Source organism: Cucumis sativus, chromosome 2 (genome assembly GCF_000004075.3).
Source record: "Cucumis sativus cultivar 9930 chromosome 2, Cucumber_9930_V3, whole genome shotgun sequence".
Classification (NCBI taxonomy): Eukaryota; Viridiplantae; Streptophyta; class Magnoliopsida; order Cucurbitales; family Cucurbitaceae; genus Cucumis; species Cucumis sativus.
This window is the reverse complement of record NC_026656.2, coordinates 12,986,681-13,006,853: the sequence shown is the minus strand read 5'-3', so window position 1 is coordinate 13,006,853 and position 20,173 is coordinate 12,986,681. Positions and strand designations below refer to the sequence as shown.

At 34.7% G+C, this 20,173-nt stretch overlaps 3 protein-coding genes across 3 annotated transcripts; 2 read left to right on the top strand and 1 right to left on the bottom strand.

Moving 5' to 3' along the window:
* Positions 1-1,303: 1,303 nt before the first annotated feature.
* LOC101208263 lies at positions 1,304-11,577 on the bottom strand. The gene is made up of 11 exons (XM_011650978.2): positions 11,271-11,577; positions 10,320-10,597; positions 8,587-10,210; positions 6,952-8,388; positions 6,361-6,728; positions 4,454-6,081; positions 3,490-3,925; positions 2,816-2,978; positions 2,205-2,308; positions 1,831-1,922; positions 1,304-1,717 (listed from the first exon to the last, which is right to left on the bottom strand). The coding sequence occupies exons 2-11, from the start codon at positions 10,526-10,528 to the stop codon at positions 1,641-1,643; spliced, it is 6,138 nt and encodes a 2,045-aa protein (XP_011649280.1). The 5' UTR covers positions 10,529-10,597; positions 11,271-11,577; the 3' UTR covers positions 1,304-1,640.
* A 1,368-nt stretch (positions 11,578-12,945) lies between these two features.
* On the top strand, positions 12,946-15,933 carry LOC101206804 (ER lumen protein-retaining receptor erd-2.2). The gene is made up of 6 exons (XM_004150022.3): positions 12,946-13,374; positions 14,300-14,499; positions 14,835-14,975; positions 15,070-15,150; positions 15,501-15,625; positions 15,709-15,933. Exons 1-6 carry the CDS (start codon positions 13,152-13,154, stop codon positions 15,755-15,757), a joined length of 819 nt encoding a protein of 272 aa, XP_004150070.1. The 5' UTR covers positions 12,946-13,151; the 3' UTR covers positions 15,758-15,933.
* Positions 15,934-16,091: 158 nt separating this feature from the next.
* Positions 16,092-20,173, top strand: LOC101208503 (aquaporin TIP1-2). Its single transcript, XM_031880486.1, has one exon. The coding sequence runs from the start codon at positions 19,233-19,235 to the stop codon at positions 20,076-20,078; it is 846 nt and encodes a 281-aa protein (XP_031736346.1). The 5' UTR covers positions 16,092-19,232; the 3' UTR covers positions 20,079-20,173.

Sequence of the window (20,173 nt, the reverse complement as noted above, 5' to 3'; positions counted from 1 at the left end):
TTTTACATCGATATGTTAGTTCTATTTTATTGTAATTTGCCTCAAAATTCCAATTCCAATTTGAAAAAAAAAAAAAGTAGGAACGCAAGAGATCTAAGTTTTTGGAGAAAAAAGAAAGTTTAGATTTTAATTTGGTTTATTCGCAAATGTGTTAGGTTATCTTTTTCCATTGACACAAAAGATTTATAGAATAAATTAACAAAAAAAATGGTTATTTATCGGTTTAATTAATGTGATAAATATAAAGCCTAATAATCTAAATATTTCAAGTCATTATTCTTAACGGAATTCTAATACCAAAGTAAGTTTTTTCCAAAAGTTTGGAGATCGTAACATACTCTTGAAAAAGTTGAAGGACCAAAAATAAATAAAACAACGTTCAAAGTTTAGAATCGACATAATACTTTAACCTTGATATAACTCTAATAGCTAGTTCTTCCAATTATTTTGCCTCACTGTTTACCTTCAAATGCTACGGACTTCTTTTATTGTTTTTCTCCTTATCTTCTATGGTTGGGATCTTTAATTTTTCCTCATGCAATTTTTCGGTCACATTGTCACTTTATCTTCCCAACAAAAAAAAAAGAAGAGTTTTTGTTGGATTGATTAGTAAATTTATATAGAACTTGAATTTAGAAATCTACCAATAAATCTGTTATTTGTAAAGTTAAAGAGGCCAAAGCTGACAAAGATAATTTGACTTCTGTTTAGACTTTAGATGTATTTATTTCCACATATACAAAGAGTGGAATATTTGAAAAGTAATTTTAGAAGTGTTGTTATTTCGAAATTCATAACAAAAACAAGAGAAATTTCAGCCAATTGAGAGAAAATTTTATGGGGTCAACGTCTACCTTTACTTTTTTTCTTTTTAAGTTCACATCTGATAACATTAAGCCACTTTTAAAAAGATTGAATTATTTCGACATTAGTTTCAAAGCAAATCTGTTCTAATTTCATTCATGATCTACAATAATATTAATTTGTTTGTTTAGATTGGCTTAATGTTTTTCAAAAAATGATTCCTTCAGTTGTTGTCCAACAACTTCAATTGTTTTCAAAATGACTTAAATTTTCTCATGTTATAACCTTCCATCACTAATATAAAAGGTTATGTTAAGTTACTGCAATTGTGAGCCTAGTAAATTTAAAACGATGATTGAGATTAAATATTAAATACACAAGTAGTCTAAAATATTTAAATGGAAAGTTCAAGAGACAAAATCCAACATAAAAATTTAATTCAATGAATAAAATAAAATAAATCAACTTAACAATTTAGGGACGAATATAAAATAGAGACTGATGGCAAACTCAAAGAGGTATATAAATTATAATTAGACAAAATTGCAGTAAAAACTGCTATGTAATATACAATGTAAAAATATCATAAAATAGATTACATTACTGGACAAAAGGACAAGGAAAACTGACCCTTTTTAAAATTTATTTACACAAATGTTCAGCCATGGTTAAGACATTCTGTGTGTTGTACATTAACTTTACCTCAGAATTCTGTGTTAGGCAATGTAATCCGATCAAACAGCCACTCCCTTTGCGGTTCTTTTGTGGCATGATATGGAGAAGATCTCTCGTTTCTCATGAAGATATAAAAGAGTTATTTCTGTATTATATTAGAATCATACTTTTCCTTCATATTGGAAAAATTGTTTGTAATCCTGCTGCAAAGTTGCCAAAGTGTTTCTACACGGACCTTCTGCAGAAACAACACAAAAATTAGTAATGTTAACCTTTTGCACATTCATCTTTGTCCTTTAAAAATTAGGTGCTTCTACTTTCCACAGACCATAGCAATTTAGAAATACGTACCGCCAAATACAGTGTGAAGATATTGAAGATCCTCAGCTGAACAAGCATCTATAAGAGCATAGACACCAGGCCTCAATGCATCGTCGATTTCCCTGCAGTAGAATTGTCAAATTTACGATAATGAGTTAAGCATTCACTATCCGTACTCAATCAAAATGTTATCAAATTCAGATAGAGTTAAAAGAATACGGCATTTTAACCTCCTCAATAGTTTTACTTTTAAATAATTCAACAGCTGTTTATTCCAAGACAAATGGATAAGTTACATACATATATTAGGAAGACTACACACACATATTTTTTTGATGAGATATTAGGAAGACTGTAGAGCTATAATTTAATAAAAAGTTTCTTAGAAGTAAAAGGATCCAAACCTTCTAATCCCAGATTTTAAGGGGCCGTGTCCCGAGTAAAACCAAATGTAATCCGAAAGAAATAGGGCGCAGTGTCGCTCTACAATATCCCGTTGTTGTCTTATCTGTGTTGTGGAAACAGAAAAGGGTTATGTCACTTGAACAGACAAACCATGAAATGAAACAAACGAAAACAACTTCATTTAGTATCAAAGCGAAACTCTGAGTACTATAGAGGGACGGTTTAAATTATAGATCTAATTACCAAGGGTACTTAGCCGGACTGAGAAAACATTTCAACAGCATAACCGACCACCAGATCATTTGTCATTAAAAAGAATTCCAAAAAGTTTATTGAAAAGTTCACAAATAACATATTCGGGGAATGGGAAAGAATACATGGACTTCATAGCAATTTTAAAAAGAATGAATGCCGTCCATCTTAAATGCTCATTTAAAACCACACGCAAGAATTTGATCAAAAGTTGTTGAACGTATGAAGACTTGATTGCAGTCAGCAAAAAAGAATTAACTTGGCAATGAGAGAAGAATTACAGAAACGCCGATGCTATTTAGGTTGTGGAACACAAGTCATAAATAGATATTAAGAAACATTGATGGAGATATCAAACCTCTTCATAGATCCTTCGGAGGAAAGATGCGCACTTTACTCCCTCTTCTACTTTCCATGAAAAGTAACCACCCATAGATTTTGGGTCTGGATCTACACTTTCAAGGGACTGAAGAAGAACAGACACTGATGCCTGTAGTTGAGCAATGGAACGCTTGCACTCACTATGAACAATGAAGAAATCAGTTCGAGAAATACAGGTTTTACGCTAAGGCACAATAAAAGAATAAAAATTGACACCTACAATTGACATCAATTTGATTCAAGCAACATAAAACACACGTACAACAGAGGAAAAAAAAATAACAACAGTTACAGCAATCTACAAAAGATCACAGTGAATTACTATAGTGATATCAAGGTGCTGAACTTATTTGTAGTTACATCAACTTAAAATGTCAATAAACAACTATTTTCATGCTTCTAGCTTCACAAGACAAGATTACAATCAATTGTTAAAACTAGAATACGTTGTCCTTTATGTAGTTACATGAACTACAACATATTTCAAGGATTATCTGCGATGAAACATAATGAAACTAGTACTGTATCCAATCATCGAGCATGACTAAATTGCCAATAAAAAATGATCGAACAAAGGACAAATATTAACTCTCTCAGGAGACACACTCCAATAATTACCTTTACAACTAAATTCTTGATGCTAAATCATACCTTTTACGATGCTTGATTATAGTGTATAATAAGCGGCAGCAGGCAGCAAAAAGATCTATTGTGAATTGTTTGTCTATAGTAGAACTACTCGTGGTTACAACTACACTGGAGGTTTCCTGAGCTGAGATCAACGAGCATTCTGATTCAGTGGCAATTCCTGGGAGCTTAAGAGAGAAATTTTCGAAAAGTGCAGCAGGAATTCGTAAACACTGCGAAACTTGCCAAACGTTCATTTGGAAAAGAGCGTGCTTCCCTGAAACTCTTGTAAGAACTTCAATAGACATAAGAATGACTGATCCCGGATCTGGATCACTTCTATCTTTCATGGCAATCATTCTATAGAAAATTTGGGGACTTTGCAAGTGTAGAACTATGCTCAACAGACCAGCAGTTAAACTCTCAATGTGTCTTTTAATCACACCCATGCATTTACGTCCTAAAAAAGAAAAAGAAGAAAATTAAGTTGCATATCATCGAAAGAATACATGAATATGATTATTTCTCACGTCACAAACAATTTGAATAATAACCTTTCAGTTTAATTGCTCCTACTTCTACATACAATTATTTCTCACGTCACAAACAATTTGAATAATAACCTTTCAGTTTAATTGCTCCTACTTCTACATACAGATAATGCAACATCTGAGATCATGGTAAAGTAGCATACAAATAAAAAGCATAAACCCTACAATACATGCTAAAACCACTTTTCTTTTGTGACAACTTGCCTACACCTACAACGTTCAGGTGTCAAGAAAACTTGTAGGACATATCCTAGTTAGGTGGCCATTATGGACACTTAATAAGACTATCCATTTAAAGGGGCGGAAAAGAAGAAGAATCATGAGAGGACTACGTCAAGAAAACAAAGCACACTGTACAATTTTTCATTTTTTTAAATAAAAACAACTTTCATTAAGGAGAAAATAAAACAAACATGGACATGGTGATTAAAAATTACCTGAAAAAATTTCAAGTACCAAATCCAAGCATTCAACACCAGCTGCAACAATAGAGGAACACTTTCCCCCATCTTCACTTCCGGAATATAATCCATATATCGTTGTACAACCTTCCTGCACTCCAACTAGAGCTCTCTCTATAGCCTGAACTGCAGATAAGAGATGCAACTCCGTGGCTTCCCTTATGAACACTTTGAATGACATTCTCAATGAAGCTTTAAATTCATCCATGCAGTAGACTCCAGGAAAAGATGATTCTTTAAAAAATCCTCCATCAAGAGTCTTTGTAGTGGACTCCGTCTCATGGGATGCTAATGTAGCTCTTTTTCCCTGTAGACAAATGCACTTTCCTACAGCTTGCAAATGTAGATTTATAAGTTCAGAATATAGATTCCGGGACTGCACAGGATCAGCAAAACGAAACAGATGGCCTAATTCCTCCAAATACTTTAGAACACCATCGAAGCATGCAAGCAAAAATGGTTGTGGCACATCAACCATATCCACAAATTCAAGCAACAAGAATCTGGAAATGCCAATTAGGATGGTCATAGAACTCGACGACAAAGGAGTTGTATCATATTGCTTATGCAATCTCAGAATTCTTGAAGCAGCAAGAAATAGCTGCTTAAGAGCAAAATTAACTTCAGGGTAGGAACCTTGCAGCAGACCTCGCAAAAAGGGTTGGTTCAAGAGTTGCATCTCAATTGACTTAGCATCGTTGAGAATAGAAGCAAAACTGCTTTTATTTTCCAATTTCAACCTTTTCCTTTTTTTGCTAACATTTTCACTGTCATCATCACAATAAGAAGATTCTAGGTCTTGAAATGCTTGATAATCACACAAGTTTTTCGGCAATTGACTATCTCTATCAAGAAACATTTCCAAGATGAGGCCTAATAATTCTGAAATTGCATTCATGCAATTGTTCAGTTCAGAACTATACTCACGTTTCAACTTCATTGATCTCATGTGATGGTTACCTTTCCTCAAATCAGTATGGTCATCAACAGATGCTAGGCCCCATAAAAATCCATTAAGGCAAGAAGCTAGAGAATTAAATTTACAAATATCGGCTCTATTTTTAGCATCTCCAACTGCAAAATTAGACTTCTTCAGAGAGATAAGTTCACTCTCCACCTGTTCCTTCAGACTGTTGCTCATTTGAATGGCACTACTGCATACTTCTACACTGTGAATGGAATCTAAACATAAATCATCCCCATCATTTAGATCTTGGCACACGTCCTGGGGTTGCTCCTTGCAGGGTTTGTTGACTTTTACACTTGTGCAGAGAGCCTCCTTAAATTGATATTTGCTAGTTGTTAAAAACAAGTATAATGTATGATCCATCAATGAAAAGATGATGTCCTTAATTTGTCTGTCAGTACCTTCTGGAGAAACTTCTTGAATTTGATTAACAAGTGACAAAGACTTGAAAAGCCATAAAAAGGGAAATTGATTTTCAGATAGAATTGGAACAGATGAGCTCTGTCCATTAGCAGCCTCACAGTAAGCCCTAAATATATATTTCAAGGCCTTCCGACAAGATGCAAACAATTTGAGGAGTTCAAATTTATTTGAACATAGAGCAGTCTGATTATCTAATAAAGCATTCACCAGTATCCTGGAAAACAAAAGAAATTTTTTTAAAAAAAAATCGAAGGCTCTAAACTATGACACTCCAAGAAACTACAGAACACACCAGCTTCCAAGATTCACTTGAGATTGTTTTCTTATTCTACTATTTATTGTCTAATTAATAGCATTGATATCAAAACAATGACATACAAAAAGACGTGTCATACAGTATAAGAGTGAGTTCTACGTTATCCTGCAAACTAAGAAACATCTGCAGGCACCATTAATAAGAAGAAAGTGCAATAAAGACACAAAAAATGCATACCTTTCAAGTTCAAGAACATGAGTAGTATAAAGGGAAAAGGACTTTGAACTCATATTCCCCATTGGCATCAGACATAAAAGCTTAATCAGATGCTGACAATCTCTAATTCTCACATTGCTTTCAGATGAATCACCCTTCAACTTGCAATCTTCTGCGTGCAACATATCAGAAGAAAGATTAACTGTGTTTGCAAGGAGAGCACTATCATCAGGAGTGTGTTTGCCACTGCAAACACCTATAGCTAAATGCTCAAGTGTGGCTATCACCTCCATCCAATCAGCCAAACTTCTATTCAAATCATGAAACGACGATAATAATGAAGACTTCAACTCACGACAAAACCTTGATGCCATAAACCTGCGTACAAACTAGTAGAATAGACAGTGTTACCATCACGTGATATTATAAACTTCATGAACACTAAGAAATTGATAAAAAGAATTAGATAGTCAGAAGGTATTGACGGCAATGAAACCTTCAAAAGACATCAACAATCATGTGCAAACCAAAACTAAAGAATAAAATGTTCATTATTTCCCTTGAAATAGAAAGAAACTGAGAGGGTGAGTAGTATTTGTTTTAGTGTCTTACACTGCGTTCATAAAAGATGGGATCACTTAGAACAGCAGATGAAATCTGTTGCAGAGACACTTTCTTTGGCTGCCGATATCCGTAGGTTTGTTGTGTTTCAATCTTAGTATGATTGCTTGCTAAGAAGTGGAGAGCCGTAGGAAGTAAGAAAGAAAGAAACATTTTTAACTTCTTTTTAGCAGCATGACTCACCCAAATATCAATATTCTGGCAAATAATCCACCAAACAGCTGTGGGAAATGACCTTTTATTCACATTATAAATACTGAAGTCCCATTCATCAATATCGCTAAGCATTTCAGTAGATTTATCATTTGAAGTTGCATTTCTTTTGGTTGAATTCAAAACTCGACCTTTAGCTACTAAAGATAAATGCCCCATCATGAAATCAGTAAGATCTTCTGCTTCTTTTCGCAGAACAGAGACAAGCCTTCCAAACTTTTTTATCTTTTTCTGTAACACTGACAAGTCATCATCACTAAGGACCTCAACCTGCATCAAATTTTCACTTCTCTGGTGCAAATACTCCAGAGAACCTATTTGCTTATTCAAATCCACTAACCTCTGAAGAACCATGATAAGCAAGACATAAATTAAAGGGTACCAACCAACGTTGGTGCTTTGATGATAAAGACTACAAACTGATTCAACAATAACAAGAACAGAAGCTGAAGATTGAGTTATCCATGAAAAATATCCTTCATCACTCCAATCAGTCTTCTGCATCCAATCACAAGCAGAATAGGCCATGAATGAGTCTCCAGTTGCTGCGGACATCTTTCTAGACAAACTTGGGGGCATCAGACTAATTACTTGCCTGTACAGGCTCCGACAGGACATGTACAAGCGAAAGAAGAAAACAAAGACCCAATGACTAGTCATTCCAAATCCGAGACAATTTTCTTCATTTGCAACCAAATCATCCCATGTTTTTCCCATGACAGCAACGAAGAATGCTTTGGCACCATCTGACTCTAGTCCAACTAATGTACTCATGCAAGGACGTATGACTGAAACCAAGTTCACAATCGAAGTTCCAACTTGGGAAGCATTCCCTGATGTGATCATTAGTGAATCCAACATCAGAGAATATATTTCAGATAACCCTCTCCCAAGAAGCACAGATTGCATTTCGGATCCCCCTGTCTTGTTTCTTATAATCAAGTTCATATTACACCGTTTCAACCATCCTAAAGTTTTTGCCACATCCTCGGTTAACTGCTGAACAATTCCGCTAGCTTGCCCTTCAGGTATATATTTAATCGCTTTATGAATTGCAAATTTTATTTCTTGGGAAGAAAGTAACATCCCAACTGATTTCCCATAAGCTTCTTGGCCTAAAGAAGTCATAAAGCTAGCATATCCTTTTTCAGCTTCACCTTCATTTGATATCACTGCCCTCATAGCTTCACATAGAGCAAAAATACTGATGTTGACCTACAATAAGCAAACATATAGATATATATACATATATTAAAAAAAAAAGGAGTGACCATGGTTTTGTATATTAAAATTTTAGATTAAGTAAAAAAAATATCAAACCAAGTTATATAACAAAAAACAAATATAATAGGGAAATACATGACAACAAATCAAGATAAATTTCAGATGATAACTCAGAGTCTTAATACTAACCTGCCGTAGCTGACCATATAACACGACCAGTTGACATCCAAGCTCTTGAATCTTGGATGTTAACAAGTGTTGTTTAGATGTGCTTGTAAAAGAAACATTAAAAGCAGAGTAAGAAAGGATCAGCGTCCATAAGCTCACCAAATCAGTCCCAATCACATCATATTCAATTTCCAGAAGATAACCAAGAGTCACCAGTATCTCATTTGCTGCTAAAACAAAGACTTCTAGGTCTATACTGTTTTCTATCTCATCTCTTGATAATAATAATAAATGAGAGGAAATCAACATTATTGTATCATACACCTTTTTTAAGAAATTATGGCAAGTTCCTTCAGAATTATCCTCAGTTCTCAAGTACACCTTTTCCTTCATAAAACTTGCAAGTATATTATTTATTGATTTGAGTAAGCAATGAACATCTGACAAGGTCGATCCCACTTGAATCTCGGAGCTAATGAGTTCTATGGTCTGAAGTAAAGGATCCAAAATCTGTACAAAAAACTCAAAAAGAGACCTCCTTATTTCTGTACTCAAATTACTCTCAATATTGCTTTTTTCTGATAGTCCATCAACACTTCCTTGAAGAGTAGAAGATGCATGACTTGATATACCATCCCTCAAAGGTCCCAAACAACCCACTTTGTTAATCAGTTTGGCGTCCTCAAATAACATCGAAGCCCCTCTCACCTTTTTAACTCTTACAACAAGCACATGAAACAATTCTCCTATTGCACCCAATGCCAAAAACTTCTTTCCTGCAACTAGTTTTTGCAATTTATCAAACAAATGTCTATGGTAGCTCCTAATATGTGCTTTAGACTCTTCTAATTTCTCATCATGGGATTTCATAACTTTCTCTGAACCATGTAGGCACAAAAATCCATCGATGTGCACAGTATGAAACAAAGCATGAGATAAAACGTCTTCAAGCAACTTCATCAATGTTCTTGTCCAACAATGATTGCATCTATCAGGTTTAAGGCTTATGTCACGCAATAATTGCAATAATGGTTCCAAAAGCTTGTTGACAAAATTGTGAAATCCAGTTTTCTTGGTAGGGTGAATCCACAAAAACTTACCAAAAGGCTCAAGCATCATGCAAGAAAATTTAATAGCAAAAATTCCTACATCTCCACCTTCCAAGCTATTTACATAAATTATGTGAAGAAACTCAAGCGCTGCATCAATTGTAGAAGTCCAAGCATCTAAACTCTCATTGGATAGACCCAAGTGGGTTGAAAAGACTAAAGAAACACAGTCAAGCACAATATTGTACAACTTGAAACAATCCCCACCAAATAACTCTTCTTTTGAACTCAACGAAGCAACTAATAAGGATATTGCATGCCTTGTAACAAAACAAAAGGCATGCAAAAGATTTTTTGAGAGGTTCAAAGTGGTGTGTGTTTTCACTGATTCTTTCAAACAAAATTTAAAAACCTCCCAGCATCTATAATCTAAGCATGGCTCACCACCATTCTTTACTTTCTTTTCAGAAGAAATCAACAATGACTGAACCCAATCACTGAGAAAAATTATCAAGCGTGATACTTTTACCGTATCATAATATTTATCAATCTCTTTCAACTTTGAGTTTAGAAAGCTGAACACTGCTTTGACCTTCCTGCATCCAAATATCGAATATCATTAGATAAAAACTTACAATGGTTCCAAGCAAGACAAACGAATTTAACCCTAACATATATGCAAAGATAAAGTGTGAAGAAACAAACTTTTGTTCGTCAATCTCTTTATTCTGAAGAAGCAAAATCAATTCCAAGTTCCTCCATGGACAACCTTCTTCAGACTCTTGAGGCACTTCTCTTTGCTCCGGTTCTATTTCATCAACAACTTCCACTTCCATTGGGATAAAAACTCGAGCAGACTTGGAAGGCCTCACGGTTTCTTTAGGACTCTTTAGCGTCCTCTTTTTACTCTTCATTTTTGAATTCTTCTCTTTAGACTCTACCTCAACCAATAACAACTTCCTCTAAATCACTGCTCGATTCACCTGCAACAGCAACTGCAATTTGAGTAACATGATCCTTCAAAATAATAAAAAATAATGATAGATGGCATGTGAGACGGCTAGTTTGATTTAAGGGTTTGAAAAATTGAAACTCACTCACAACCCCTATCAGGTAATAGTAGTAATCGCGGCCACAATATTGGGTTCGTTTTTTTTTTTATCTTGAATAGTGTTTTCTTCAACAACAAACAAAAGAAAAAACTAATTAATGACCAATATGCTAGCAAAGCAAACAACACTTTTTAAAACTTGTACAACGTCTTCTTCAACAAACGTGAGAAGAACTATAGATCCCAAATTTCAAGCTAAACTAGGAAGCTTTACAAATTTTAACCCTTAGCTTTCTTGACACCAACTATAATGCTCCTAACAAAAAAACTTATATCCGAAATAAATCAAAATTGCAATCATACTCAAAACCTCTAATCACAAAATAATGTTCTAAACATATCAAATTCCATCTACCTAGTAAATTTGGCATCGAACTAATTCAATTAAGATTTGCAGAGCATTGCACATAAGTGAATTAGAATGATAAAATACCATTGAAGGGTGGCATATGGTCCATTATACCATTGAACTAATTCAATTAAGATTTGCAGATATTCAAACATTAAAATCCAATCCGAAAATAAACTAAACCAACATCCCTTACCCGATGAAGCACGGAAATGACGGCGGCTGGAAGGTTTTTTCGAAGGCAAACGACTGACCAATAACTCACGACCGAACCGTACCCCGTTTGCGGATGCTATGGCGGCGGCGGCCGTAGTAGAATGTGGGTTTTCGCGTTTCAGAGTTACCGTCTCGCCGTGAAGGATTTCTTTTGAAGAATCACGCCGGCGAAGTAGACCACGGCGGACGCGAGGGAGTGATACAAGGTTTAGTGAGTTTCAAATTTACGGCGGCTGGAGCGTGTGCAAGCGTTTTTGCGAGAGAAAGAGAGGGAGTGCGTACGAATGGAAAATTCAATTCAATAACATTGTAAATAAGTGTTATTTTATTAAAATAACTTTTAATGACACATAAATTATATCATTAATTAAGATGTGAAAATGGTCCCTTAGTAAATTTTATTCTATCTCACTCATTTTAATTTTAGGTACGGATAGAATTATATTTTGTTATATTTTATAAATATATGATACACTAGATTTATATTTTGTTATATTTTATAAATATATGATATGATAAAGATTTTTACACACGTGTGCAGTGCTTCTATTCAAATAAAAAACAAACTTACTCACTCATTTTTTAAGTTAGCCTATTATTTTGTGTCATAGCATAAACTTTAAACGGACATTTATAAAAAATAAGAAGTGACGTATGTTATATTGAATACATATTTTTTAAAATGTTATGGACACTTCATTTTCATCATTTCATTTGATGTGTAGGTTATATATGCTTTAAATCAAAAGTAAGCAATTGTATGTTATATTAAAAATTAATTAATTTGTTTAAAATGTATATGTTTAGTTTATTCCTTTCGGTTTAAGCATCATTTGGTACTCCTCAATCATATACACTCTCAATTCGTAACAACTATGTTACTACTTGAATTTGTTGTTTTGCACTTCTCGATGGCATAAAGTTGGTTTGAACATTTATTGAATCAACTATAATTGATTTGAACCAAAAACCAATTATGACTAATCAAGGGCTTTATTCTCTCTACTTCTATGTCTTCCTCCTCCCGACTTTTTTATATGCTTTTGCAATCTCTTCAAATTCACGGACTTCTTTAGCTCAATACTTGGCCTTGGCGATCATGTCATTGACATGGACCTCTATTTCATTTCCTTGTCTTTTATGGTAGGGTTAAAGTAACGACTCAGTGCTACGTTGCTCCGACATTCTTTAAACCCAATGCATCACCTTGTAAGATATCTTCTTATTTGGTACGATGATAAAGGCTCTTTTCTCTCGATCTTCCTCGACCATCTCTCCTACCAAAAACCTATCAATGAAGAATAGTCAACACACTAGAACATAAAATAGTACCACCGAGATAAAATAGAATAAGGCATAAAAAAAATCTTACAATCGCCATAATAGAAAATGATTAGAAACATGGTGAATAAACAAAATGAATCGTGAGGAGATAAATGATGGAAAGAAATATACCACGATCCAAATGATTTAATCAGTATACTTATAGAACAAATCATAAACAAAATTTTATATTAAAAAATGTTTGCCACATTTGTAAATCATATAAGAAAAATTATTTTAAATAACAAAACTTACCATTTACAAAATATAAGAAAATAGGATCGATTACTATCTTGATCTCGTAGATACACAATGAAAGTTTATTAAAAAGAAAAGAAGACTCAACTGATTCGGATACGTTGACCCGAACACTCAATTCAGCCCCGCTCGCAGTATTTTTCTCAAATCTCAAATTTCATCGTCACCGGTTCACCTCTTTTTCTCTTGGTCGGCTGCTCGCCGGAAGATTAACCCTCCCCCGCCTCCAGTTAGCCCTGCAACCTTACAGAAGAAGAAGGGATAACAATCATTTCATCTCATGAGGCCGGCAAGAAATCCGATCCACATCGCGTCGGTATGGGTCCGGCGACAGCCGCCGAAGGTGAAGGCCTTTATGGCCGTCGTGCTTGGCATGCTAACTTTGGTGGTACTTCGATTCATCGTTCACGATCATGACAATCTATTTGTCGCTGCCGAGGCATTGCACTCAATTGGGATTTTGGTTCTCATCTATAAGCTCACCAAAGAGAGAACTTGTGCTGGTAATCCTCGGATTTTTGTCGCTAAATGCCTTTAGTTAATTAATTTATGGTTCTCATTCCAAGTGAACTGATAAGTGAAATCATTTGTCGAAATTTGATCGTGGATTCGGATTTTTTACTTTTCTCCGCTTGTCCCTAATTATTTAATTTCTAGCTCCATTTGGCCTTTAGCTGAGATGAACTATGGGAATTCAAGAACCCTCTTTCTTAGTTTATTTTGGGGAGATTTTATAGTTATTCTGGTTAAAGTTACCCAACTTTTATTGAGAAACAATGTAAGAATATGCTGACATACAGTAATAAAGTTCTCAAAGTGGAACCAAACTGCTCGTTGTTGGAAAATGACCTTAGTCAAAAAGGACGAGAACCTTAAAGTTTTATCTTCACGGGACTTGTTAGGGTGTCATTTCTTCTCTAATCCTCCATTCAAATGTTTATGTTGCACATGCAGCAATTTATAAGTTCTATTTAGACTGCCTGTACTTGTAATCGTGTGAGATCACTATTCAGACATGCAGAAGTTAGAACTTTAGGTTCCATCTGATAACAAATCAAGGCTGTAAACATTACTTCCTCATATTGGTTGATTTGTTTTGTTGTCTATGTTTTAAAATTCAGCTCAAATTGTTTGGGAATTCAGTTAAGGATTCAAATGTTTACTTTGGAAAGATGAAAACGATGATCGAGAAATTGTGAGAAAGCAAGTACAATTTAAAAACCCACATAGTTATCACACGAGACCTTGTTATTTATTTGGTTTCATGTCATTTAAGTTGTGTTAATTTTGGTTTCTCTTGCAAATCGTATTGTTTTGAATTACTTGGGTATTCCATTGCTTCCTTTTTGCTTATTGATTGCTCTAGATGTTCTCTCCTATGCATTCCCTCTTCAAAATATAATTGTGAAACATTTTATGGTTTTGCAGGATTATCGCTCAAGTCTCAGGAGTTAACTGCCATTTTCTTGGCTGTGAGGTTGTATTGTAGTTTTGTTATGGAGTTTGATATACACACCCTGTTAGATTTAGCAACACTGGCCACAACCTTGTGGGTGATATATATGATCCGTTTCAAACTCAAGTCAAGCTACATGGAGGATAAAGACAACTTTGCATTATATTATGTGGTAAGATTCTAATTGTTAAGTTCCTTCTTCCCAATCTTTAGGAGAAACTAACCAAATAGATTTTATGCCATCCTTACCAAATCGATAGAAGGTTCTCTCTGATGATTACGTTGTTAACCTCATTAGTTATTTGTTCTAAGAAGCAATTTCATTGAAAGGGGAAATGTAAAGACAAGGAGAAAACCCCAAGCCAATTAATATTATGGAACATTGACGCTTCTTGTGGCCATTGAAACAACAATATTTCTTTTGTTGGTAACTCGTATGCAGGACTAGTGAGTTGAGTTGGATGCATATTTCTGTGGCTTATCATTGACTTTATATTTTGCATGCAGATAGCACCTTGTGCTGTATTGGCTTTACTTATTCATCCATCAACTTCTCATCACTTTGTTAACAGAGTTTTCTGGGCATTTTGTGTGTATCTGGAAGCTGTTTCAGTGTTGCCCCAGTTGCGAGTGATGCAGAACACTAAGGTACAATATTTCATAATGAAATGAATTTACTTGCCTTACAAAACTACATATTTGGTGAGGTGTTAATGCAAACTTTCCCCCCCTCAACCTTCAGATTGTCGAACCGTTTACTGCTCACTATGTATTTGCATTGGGTATTGCAAGATTCCTTAGCTGCGCTCATTGGGTTCTCCAGGTTTGATTTTTTATAATTTCTCTTTATTTTTGCATTGGTTTGTTCTTGTACTTGCTCTGTTATTTAGAAGACTAAAGGTAAAATTTACTGAGAAAACTCTACAATCTTGATTTTTAACTGCTTTGTTTCTTGTTCTTCAACCGTGTTGGATTTCCTTTTCCCTGAAGAAAAACTGAGTTGGAATTAATTGTTGCTAAATGCATTTACAAATTAATATACATGAACAAAACCTACCACATTTAAGCAGTATACTACTAATTGTTCATATCCCTTTATTTTTTTTATCTACAAATTCATTTTTGTGATTTGCTATTGACGGATGATGGATTTGCCTTCTATTCAATCTTCAGGTATTGGATAGTCGTGGACACCTTTTAGTAGCTCTCGGTTATGGGTTATGGCCATCTATGGTTCTAATCTCAGAAATTGTGCAGACTTTTATCCTAGCTGACTTCTGTTACTATTATGTGAAGAGGTTAGCCTTTCTTCTTTATTTGGAAAATCCAACCACCAGTAACTTTACATTGATACTGAACTTTCTGTCTTGAAATTTTGCAGCGTTTTGGGGGGACAGCTCGTCATCCGACTCCCATCTGGAGTGGTGTGACATATAGATATCGTGTCATGTGTTTTTTTTTTGTCCATAGCCAGGCCAAGTTCTTTTCTTGATGTGTTTGCAGGTATGGGGTTGATATTGTTATCATAACTTCAAATCACCTTGGCTGCATGTAAATAAATTATTAAAGAAGATTGATGATTGATCACATTTCACTTCTTATAGTATTTAGTTTCTCACCAATAGAAGTTAGAGTTTCACTGATTGCACTTAAAGAGGGGGGAATCAAGAAATCTGGGTATAGGATTGAGGAACGAGATGGTTGGTTTGGTGTATAAATCAATGAGCTTCCGACACACACACTCATTTGTCTAATATAAAACCAAGTCAGATAAAATAGCAGGCTCCTACATGCCTCCACGTCCTTCAGCATTATCCTCAATTCCTCCTTCGATCCCAAACTGAACTGCTGGTAAAGCATTCTTAAAAAGGAAGAAATAAATGCATTTCAAACAAAAGAGTTGAAGGGAGATTGTTCATCAAACTATACTCAAACCTAACTCGACTTCCTTTCGGATTAAACCCTAGGATCCACATCCACCAACTCTAACACAGAGTAGACGAACTGATTACCTTTTCCTTTGGCATAAAACAAGAGGAAGCTCCTTTAATCAAGCCTATGCGCAAAACAAGAAGCTTTTGTTTTTTTTTTCTAAAATGAATCTTAACAGAGTTTACCCATAGGTGCTAATTCTTCTGTGATGTTCTAATATTCTTAGTAGGGCTCAAGCATTACCCTCTAAGAATAATTGAGATCCACACAAGATAACTCAAACACTCACGGAGTCATGGGTATAAAAAAACATAAAAACAACCACCTCAAGATATGATGATTTTTACAACTTAGGTAAAACAAATTCCACATAAGCCAAAGAAAAAAAGACCTAGAATGAAGCATTCTGCAGACATTGTTGCAATCTCCTCATATAGGGAAAAATAAGCTCACTTCATGCTTGCTTAACCAAGTAGGAAGCATGCTCAATTGTTTGATTATTCTATTATGTGAGCTTGTTTCACGCTTGGTTGCAAGCATGAAAGATACTCTTTTTAAATAAATTTCATTGCTCACAAGCTCGATTCGTGCTTGTATTAAACATTTCTTGAGGTTAAGGTAGCATGAAGTATGTACGTGAGATGTCAATTACTCGATGTCAAAGTTGTATTGTGCTCACATTAGTGAGCATGGAACATGCCCGCTTGATTATTTTATCTATTATAGAATGATGAATAAATGTGGATTTCTATAATATATTGAGAGCTATAACAAATTTGTTTTACCTATGCAATATTGAAATGACTGTTCTTACCATTTTACTTAAAATGTGCGTTAAGTATAAGTTTTCTGACCTTGTCTAGAAGAATTGGTAGAAAGTGAATCTAAGTTAGAATTAGTTTATATCAATACCACCACCACCATTATTATCATTACCATCCAGGATGGATAAAACAGAACTTGGTTTATTATTAGCATTGTTATCTTGTATGCCTATGGAGCACGTTTCATATATTGAAAATGATTTTGAAACATACTCAAAATCAATCAATTACATAATTAAGGCATAAACCTACCAAGGTTGTGTTGATTTAAACCTTGAATTAATAACTATATCAATTCACATCTTTTATTAAGTTTTATTTTTAAAAAATATAATCAGAAATTTATAATTTAAATCAATTAAACGTCTTGTTTTTTATATTGGTGAAATGCAGTTTAGATGATAGTTTATTTTGAGTAGAGGTGATATGGAGATTAAAAACACAAAATTTTAAATTATAAACACATTTGTATGCTAATATGATATCCTTTGTTTTGTTTAATTGTATTTTTTTATATACTTGTATTGGATTATAAATTATGAAATCAAAAGGCTTTGCTTTCTCCTTCACGTGCAATCCACGTGCCCATAGACTTAGTTTTGTAGATATGGTAGAAATAGAACTAAAGAGCAATTTACATTAATAACCCTCTTAAAGACAGGACAGAACGAGCAAATGATGGGAGATTAAGGACATTTAACAGCCAGATGAGAAAACAATTCCAAGCTCAAAATTGCCTTATCCAAATGGAATATACCCCCACCAACTATTTACTTAGTTTTGTCCATTTTGATTTTTTTTTCAAATATAGTAGTTGCAATGTTGATCGTGTTAATGACTCACCCATGTTTTGAAGTGATTTTAAACATGATAAAAAAATGAGTTTAGTTATTTCAAAAGTAGTTCTATACATATTCTTAAATTACCCATCCATTCAAAAACTTAAACTAGCAAATAGAGGTAAATTTAATTATATGTCATTCAACACGTATTTTTAGTCAATTGATGAAGTCAGTGTAATAAGTTTATGTCATTCATACTTGCAGTTTAAAACAAAGTTTAGTTGCTAATTTGAACATGACTTAAACATTAAAAGTTCGAATCTTGCTACTTTCCACCTTTTGTTGAACTAAAAAAACAAAATAAATGTTAAGTACTTCAACAAAGCTATTGAATATCATATGTTAAAACAATAAGAGTTGAAGTAATTAAAATTGTCAAAATGAACATAGTTCAACTAACATCAATCTCGAGATTAGATGTTTGATATTTCATCCACATCTTGACGAAAAGAAAAAAAAGGTTAAACTATAAATAAAGTGATCTAATTAGATAGACGAGAATAGTATTTAAAACGATGAAAATTGATTGATCAAAGCAATGCATTCTTGTTTGCAAGAGAATAATGAATATTCTAAGCTTAAGGATGAGCCATTGATTTGTCATTTTCTTCACACAAATTTTCGACCTCCACGCCCAAAGAAAAACTAAAGGTTATAACTTATAAAGAAAAATCAAAGCTTCATTCAATATTTTGAAGTTTAATTCATTTGTGTTTTTGCTTATTTTGGATCCAATCAGTTATAATGGCTCAAGAGGAGTTTGTTTTGCCATTGGAAGAAGGAAGAAGCTTTGATGAACAAACTTCTTCTTCTTCCTCTTTTCTCTCAAGGTTTCTTCTTTACATTGGTGTTCATGAACTTTTCTCACAAGAGGTTTGTTTGAATTCCAATGATGTTTTGTATATAATTTTATGTCAACTTCAACTTCTCTAATTATCTTTTGTATTGTATTATTTCTAGTTCTTTTTTCTTTTTGAGGTTTTCGAAGTTATGTTGCTTGGATTTTGTTGTTATGCTAGTTTGTATAGGTTGTTTGGGGACTTAGTTTAATGTTAGATATATGTTTTTATGTCTGTTTTAATCGTTTGGATATGATGAAGACACTAAAAAAATGTATCAGTCTAGTTGTGATATCCGAGTGTGTCTCCTATACTTATTTCTTAATATTAGATATTATGTCTATAGTTATAGTTGATATAATATAAAGTTAGTCTATTAAGTTTATTATCATCCAACTTAACCATCAATTTTCGGATTTAACATTTTTCCTTTTAGAATTTAACCCAAGAGAATGAGTGGATTTTTTCATGTTTGAAATACAGATGTGGAAAGCAGCAATGACTGAATTAGTAGCAACGTCCCTTCTAATATTTTGCTTAACAACTTCCATCGTCTCATGCTTGAACTCACACCAATCAGATCCAAAGCTCTTAATCCCAATCGCCGTTTTCATCATCCTCTTCCTCTTCCTCGTCGTCACTTTCCCTCTTTCCGGTGGCTTCCTAAGCCCCATCTTCGCTTTCATCGCCGCCCTCCACGGCGTCATTACCTTCACACGTGCCACCATCTACATTCTCGCCCAATGTCTTGGCTCCATTCTCGCCTTCCTCATGATCAAAGATGCAATGAATCCCGATGTAGCTGACAAATACTCTCTCGGCGGCTGCACCATCCGTGGCACCGGCGAAACTCCCGGCCTCAGCCTCACCACGGCTCTCGTCCTTGAATTCGCTTGCACATTCGTCGTTCTCTACGTCGGAGTCACGGTGGTGCTCGACCAGAAGATGAGCGAGCAGTTTGGTTTGCCAATGGTGTGTGGGATGATTGCGGCGAGTTCGGCAGTGGCAGTTTTTGTGTCGACGACGATCACCGGGCGAGCAGGGTACGGTGGGGTGGGGCTGAGTCCGGCGAGGTGTTTGGGGCCAGCGGTGTTAAGAGGAGGGCTGTTGTGGGAGGGGCATTGGGTGTTTTGGGTGGGGCCGTTCGTGGCGTGTGTGGTTTATTATGGATTTTCGATGAATTTGCCGAAGGGACTGCCGGTTGGAGCGAAAGGAGAAATTGGGATTTTGAAGATGGTCGGCGGTTGTTGCCGGCGGCGTCGCCAAAAGTTTAAGGGAAAACTGAGGGAAAATGTTAATCAACTTTGTAATTGAATGGGAAATGTTATAGTGATGTGCATTTTGACTAGAGCACAAGGCCACAACTATTTCAAGTACTTTTCTTTTCTATAAAAATACTTTTCATATAA